The sequence below is a fragment of the Helianthus annuus genome, chromosome 1, assembly GCF_002127325.2.
Source record: "Helianthus annuus cultivar XRQ/B chromosome 1, HanXRQr2.0-SUNRISE, whole genome shotgun sequence".
In the NCBI taxonomy this organism is placed as follows: domain Eukaryota; kingdom Viridiplantae; phylum Streptophyta; class Magnoliopsida; order Asterales; family Asteraceae; genus Helianthus; species Helianthus annuus.
The window spans coordinates 74990608-74997838 of NC_035433.2; the positions used below are offsets into that span (position 1 = coordinate 74990608).

Sequence of the window (7231 nt, forward strand, 5' to 3'; positions counted from 1 at the left end):
TCATCTTTCTATTTCATCTGCAATCTATATCATCTTGATCGTGGTATGTTTTCTGAATACATAATTTGTATAGTTTTTTACTTTGATTTCATATGTCGTTTTGATTTTAATCTCTCTCTAAACTTTCACTCTCCTCAAATCCACCATCATTCGTCCTCATACTCATCTCCATCATTATCGCAATCGCAAATTGAAAAATAGATGAATCGAAATCCTAATTGACTGTAATGGTTTCATTATTTTATGTTGATTGAGGCGTTGTTAATTTGTGTCTTTGTAGCGTGTTGATGTAGTTTGACTGTGAAAGTGTTGAGGCTCTATTGATGCTGAGAGTGCTTCACACAGGGCAACCAAAATGACACCTACTTATGAAAAAAGACTTAAAGTTGGTTATTCCGTTCTGCTTATGAGGTGTGATTTAAACTAATTTCTTTTAGTCGTATCATTCACAACCCTAATTTAGAATCAATATATTTATTCAAATTATTTTAATAAATTTGCATGTAACAAAATACGCCTTTCTTCCATAGTCTGGTTTTGGACCGAAACAGTTCTTAATCGAATGCAAAATGGAACTAAACAATTTCTGATTGGTCAAGTAATCGGCTCCATTTATCTGTATTTTTCAGTTTTGATTATGTTTGGACCCGATTGGAACTCTATATCGGTTTTAGTTTGTATACATGAAGTAGAGCCGCCTAGGAGATTTAAGATTTTATTGCTTGCTCTTTATTTTTCACTTACAAGCCTCTTATTTGGAGTTATTTATTAGGTTCATGTTCAAGGTACGCCACTTAATTGTAAAACTGGGACAAACAGCAGGTTTTATGGTGAAGATGGAGAACAGTGTGGGGTAGAGCAACTTGTCCTACAGTATTATGTGGGTGAAGATGAAGGTGGATGGCAAGGTGTTCATTTAGAAAGTGGAATTTGGCTGACTGTTTTCGGGCTTCTTATATGGGAATCAAAAAGTTACAGTGAATGAAGAAGAAAAGAAGTCGAAACGGAGCTTTAAGTAAAGGAATAGACAAATTGGCGCTATTGCATTGGCTTCATCTGCGACGCCTGGTATGGTGGCATTTAAGATTGCAAGTTATGCTCACTTGAAGTTGTTTATGTGTTTTAATAGGTGAATAATCATAGTTTTGCTAACTAAAGAGTCTTATTGCAATAAATGATCAGACTGGATCAAAATATATTGGACTTTATGTATTAGGGAATCTTCAATTTTGGGGGAAATCTTTGACTGTTATCATTTTAAACACAAGTCGGACATTTTGGTGGTTCTTGAAGACATGATTATATTCAGGGATGATATTAGGATCTGTAAGTACGTATAACCCTAATTGCTTTGCGCAATTGATATTTAACTTATATAACTTCCCATAATCTGTAGAATCTCAAAGTTCGTTGAGACTGTTACAAAATACGAGTGTTATTAAATTCATCTTATGGTTGTGCACTGAGGTAGGCCTGGCAGGAGTTGGCGATGTAAATGTACTCATTTTGTGTAGGAGAAACAAATGTTTTTCCAAGCCTGCATCAACTGTAGTTAACACATTTATACACTTTATATGTACTCCAGGTCCTCTACTAACGAACAAAGGGATTTCGGGAGTTTTTCTTTCAACACCTCTTTGGTCAATGTATTTACTTTGTTTTGAACTGTAACACATGTATACTTTCACTCTCATGACTTAAATGATTGTTGTTCAAGAAGTTAATTTCGTATCAAGAAGTTAATTGGATGCTTGTTTTTGCAATATAGTATCAATGAGTATTCAAAACATACATATTAGTAATTTTTAACAGTATAACTGTCTTTTCTTTCATGCAGAGTAATAGACTGGTGAACACTTCATTTTGATGATATAATACTGTTTTCTTCAACATATTAAACGTTCGAACTGTCCATGCTTTTTTTACCCAAACAAAGGAATTAACCTTTTCTAATGATGAAAAAGCTTAGAACAAGCATGTGATTTAGATAGTAAATTTTGTGTTCTAATAACAGGTGTAACGATTGTCATCTATACCTGAATTATGGTTATGTAATCTAATCCTTAGCATACACGGGTAGTAGTAGGTTTAGTACAGCTGCTAGGGCTGTGCAAAGGGTCAGAACCGACTCGACCCGACACGATCCGGACCCACTAGAACCGCATACCCTTTTATTGATGAAATTGAGAACCACGAACCGAACCTTAGAAGGCTATATGGTTCTGGGTCCTAGAGGTTTTAATGGGTCGGGTAAAGGGTCTGATGCGCAAGAACCTTTTATATGTAATAGGCCTTTAAGGGGTTATGTCCTCTAATTCTTTTAACATGTTCATCAAAGAATTCATCCTAATGATTCCAACAATAGCCCATGAGCTTCATTTTTAAGCAACTTTTCGTTTCCCGGCTTGTGTTTTAGTAACGGTTTTGCCATTCTCATCACTCAAAACATTATGTGAATCCATTATGTATACATCACAAAAAAGATATATATATATATATATACACACACAAATGAGACCATACCTAATGACGAACAGAAGTTTGTGTTCGTGTTCATTCGTCAAGGAATTTTGGTTGTTTGCGAACAGTTCATGAACACTAACCACGAACGCAAACGAACACAAACGATCACAAATGAACATTAATTTTGAAAATTAAAAAAAAAGACACCGTTAAATCTTAAACATTGTACACAACGAAAGTTGTTAAATATAACCATTAAACGATTATCAAGAATTCAAGACACATGGGTTATTAGGCTGAATGAAGGCGCGTGATATCAAAGAGGGAGAGGGCCAGAGGGGTGTTGAACTTTCAAAGGTCGTACTTACTGATTAGGGTTTCAACTTTCAATATCTTTATATTTAGATAAGGCCACATGGGTTATTAGTTTTTACTATTTTTTTAATATAATTAGTGTACTAAAGTGTAGGAATTAGGCAGGAAAGTAAAAAAAAAGGTGAGAAAGGTAAACAAAAATAAATGGAAATAATACTTATAGGGGAAATAAGTAAAAAATTAATAAAACATTAAAAACGTTTAGAAAAATAAACATAAAAAACCGAACACAAGCGAACACGAACGAACATAAACGAACATATTACTGAACGTTCACGAATGCAGTCGAACAACGAGACCTTTGTTCGTGTTCGTTCGTTAACCTTATCGAACGAAATTTTTTGTTTGTATTCATTCGTTAAGCTTATCGAACGAACATTAACGAACTTCCCACCGAACGGTTCACGAACCTTTCGCTGAACGTTCGGTTCGTTTAGACTGTACCATAATATGTGGTGTGTTTGCTTTTATTTTTGTCACAAATACATACATATAAATACATTAGAGCAAAATACATAAATATATACTTTAAATTTAGATATAATAAATATATATCGTAATATATTGCATCCATACATATGCATCTAGTTGAAAAATATTTCATGAAAAATACATTGTTTTTCTTTAAAATGGTATTTTTAAATATTGTATTAATATAACGTGAAATTGATTACAATAACACTTTAAAAAGAATAGCAGAGATACGAAAGAAGATCATTGTGTTATTTTTTGCGTTAACAATACATATCTATTAGACCATTTCTACAAACTGTAATTTTTATATACATTCTAACTAAAATACAAATGGTTCTTTATGCCATGGTTCTTATATTAGAACCACCGGGTCGGGTAGATATTTCAAATAAATCTAGAACCGGGAACTGACCCATATATTCAAAAAGGTTCGGGTCCAAAGTTCTCGTGGTTCGGAACCGCAAAACGCACACCCCTAACAGCTGTTGCTGCTTTAGAGGAATCGATAACTCCACCTGTCAAGGTTGAACTAACCAAACTCCTTATCAATGGACGGTTTGCGGATGAAGCGTCAGGTGACTCAATTTATGTGAATAATATGTTGTTAAAAATGCATATTGATTAGTTGCAATAGTAAAGCTACAGGTGGTCCATGGGAGGCAAGTTGAAAGGCCAGTTTTCTACTGCCTATGGACAAGTCGAAATGATAAAGTGTTCAACGGGAAGTTTCACTCAGAGGAGAAAATATGTCGTTTTTCTGATGGCAATATGAAAGCTATGGACAAGTCAAAATGATAGTATTCAACGGGAAGTGTCACTCAGAGGAGAAAATGTTGGAGGACATTAAAGAAGGAACTTATGAGTGGTTGCTGAGAAGGGGAGAACTAGAACAATTTTGTTGTAAATTAGGTCATTTTTTTATCTGCTCCCCTTGTATGTTTTGTTCTTTGCTTCTGTATGTTTGGTTGTCTTAGCTTCTGGCTAAGATTGTAATTTGGTAGTCATAATATTCTCATTTTGTTGGCAAAAAAAAAAAAAAAAAAAACTATTCAAATTTGTAAAAGATATGATTTTTTTACAAGTCCAATACAAATATTTAACTTAATAATAATAACAATTTAGTTAAAAAAAGGAATACAAATTTGTAAAAAAAATATGATTTTTTAAACAAAATGTATATCTAACAATTAAATTAGTTGTAAAAAAATATTGTTACCCACTATTAATAATATCATAGACACCGCGTGTACATTTTGCTAATTTAAAGTAAACCAACTTAAATATCGTTATTATATTTTTTTTTCAAGTTATGAGGTGACATTGTTTCACATATGTTATAGATAATAACATTTTAACGGAGTGAGCATATTAATAACTTTTGAGCAAATGCTCCGTAATTATTTTGTATTTTTATCGATTAATGATTAGCGTTGTATTGTTGTGAGCAAATTGATAATGTTCAGCATATGGCTTTTTGTATTTGTATCAATTAATGAATAAAACTTAAACCATTATGTACTTACGATTGATTCGATGGAAAGATTGGTCTCATGGTCTAAAACAAACCCATGTAATACACGGGTCATAAGCTAGTCTAGTTATAAGAGTCTAATTCTTTATAATATTTTTGCTTTACATAATCACATTTCTTTAAGAATGACTCTTACTTTCAACTTCTCTTTATTGTATGATATCCCAAAATACTTGTCCTAGAGAAAGAAAATGTCGTTAAGTCAAAATATACTTGATCAATGCATAAAAAGGAATAATAACAAAGATAATAAGGTATAGACTATAAAAGAAGTAAAAAAAGTATCTAATAGCATGAATACCAACAAGGGGGTAACTTCGTAGAAATGTAACTAACTTTGACAAGTGTTCCAATTAAGTCATTGAAACTTTTTTTGTCTCTATAAAATAACTCAAGTTTCATTTGATGTTCTAATACTATGTAATTATCAGGTTAGTAATGATAATGTGTCAGGTTTTATTATCTTTTTTTATTTTTTAATATGATGTGGAAAATAAAATTAATGACATGGATTTTTCTCTAAAAAAATTGAAAAATTATTTTTTATTCTAAAATTAATAAAATATATAGTGTTACGATTGAGATTTTTTAAAGAAAAAAATTGTACTTTTTGAATGAGTAACAAAAACACTTTTTTTTTATTTTAAAATTCGTATTGGTAATTTTTGTGATTTATACTAAACTAATAAGACTATAAAACATTCGTCACAAAAAGATAAACAAAAAACGTAGGCAACATCGTCCAAAATTCATGTCACAAAAAGATAACTCAAAAAAATAAAAAACATGAAATCATGTTAGACTTTCTTCGTTGCACCATGCTTTTTAGGTCTACCTTTTGGCCTTTTCACCTTTGGTGGGGGTCTTTTTTCTCGTATTTGCAAGACCTAACATTATGCCCCGTTTCATAACAATTTTGACAAGACATTTTTCTTCCAATTCCAACCTTCGGGTTCTTTTTCTCTTTCTCATCAGCGCTTCTTTTCCTCTTTACTGCTGGTCTACCCGACATTCGTCTCTCTTTTGGAGGTAAAGGTTTTATATCATCAGTTTTGGGCCAAAATGTACCTCCTCTTAGTGGTTTGATTGGATATTTGTATGCTTCTCTGAACATGTCCTTTTTAAGCCAAGAACTAACAAAAGTTTCTGGGTCCTTGTTAACGAAGGACAACGTTGCCACTGTATGAACACAAGGTATGCCTGACAACTGCCATAATCTACAACTACAAGTTTTTTTATCAAGGTTCACCACGCACGCATATTTTTCACTTCTAACTTCAAATACGGTGTTATCACTTGGAACTACCTTCCAAAACCTACCGAAAAGTTTAGAAAATTAATAAAAAAATACCAAAAATGTAAAAATAATAATCACTTTTGTCGTACCTTTGATCCTTTTTGATGTCTTCTAACTTTTTTCTGATTTTCGGACAGATATCACGTTTTAATCTTCCAGCTTTTTTCGCCATTAAAAATATTCTTTCCATCACAAATGTTCGGATTTCTTCTAGCATAGTAATTATAGGTTTCCGTCGTGCTGATAGAATGCGCGAGTTGAAGCTTTCGCTCATGCCATTTTCGTACGCATCACATGCCTTATTAAGCTCGAAAAAAGCCTTTGACCAAGTAACATGATTCCTTTCTATTAGATGGGTATATGCCCCTTTGTTAATGTTTTTCAATTTTTCCATTTTCTTCTCAAAATATTCCTTGGTTGTTGCCTTTGCATCTTTCCAAAATAAATTTGTAAATTGTTATCCGCGATATTTTTTCTTATAGTTAGCATAAATATGCCTTACACATTGTCTATGCTCAACATAAGGAAACACGTCCTTCACAGCTTCTGTAATTCCCTAATGAAAATAATAACAATATAAAATAGTTTGATTATGATATCACTTGTTAAACAAAAAAGTAAAACTAACTAAACTGCATATGAATAGTAATCACATACCTTGTGTTGATCTGAAATGAGAGTTAGTCCAAGTCCACTTTCCATTTAGTGTCATCCCTCACTAGATTAAGAAACCATTTCCAATTTTCCTTATTCTCAACGGACACAACAGCCCATGCCAAAGGAAAAATATGGTTATTGGCATCTCTTCCCATAGCCGTTAGTAGTTGGCCACTGTTTTTTAGAAAGCACCCATCTAAACCAAGAACTTTTCTGCATCCATTTATCCATCCATCTTTGACACCCTTAAAACAAATATAATAACTACTGAAGTAAACTTCTCCATTCTCCATTTCATTCACAGCCATCTTCACAGTACTCCCTGGATTAGTTTCTAATATCTCGGCTTTATAATCCGAAAGTCTAGCATAATGTTCTTTTAAACCATCTTCATAATCATCCAAAACCTTTTTTTTTGCTCTACTACATTGACC

At 32.6% G+C, this 7231-nt stretch overlaps 1 protein-coding gene across 1 annotated transcript; it reads right to left on the bottom strand.

The window, feature by feature from the left end:
* Window positions 1-4952: 4952 nt before the first annotated feature.
* On the bottom strand, window positions 4953-6312 carry LOC110911407. Its single transcript, XM_022156048.1, has 3 exons — window positions 6230-6312; window positions 5790-6159; window positions 4953-5021 (listed from the first exon to the last, which is right to left on the bottom strand). Exons 1-3 carry the CDS (start codon window positions 6310-6312, stop codon window positions 4953-4955), a joined length of 522 nt encoding a protein of 173 aa, XP_022011740.1.
* Between the last annotated feature and the right edge of the window lie 919 nt (window positions 6313-7231).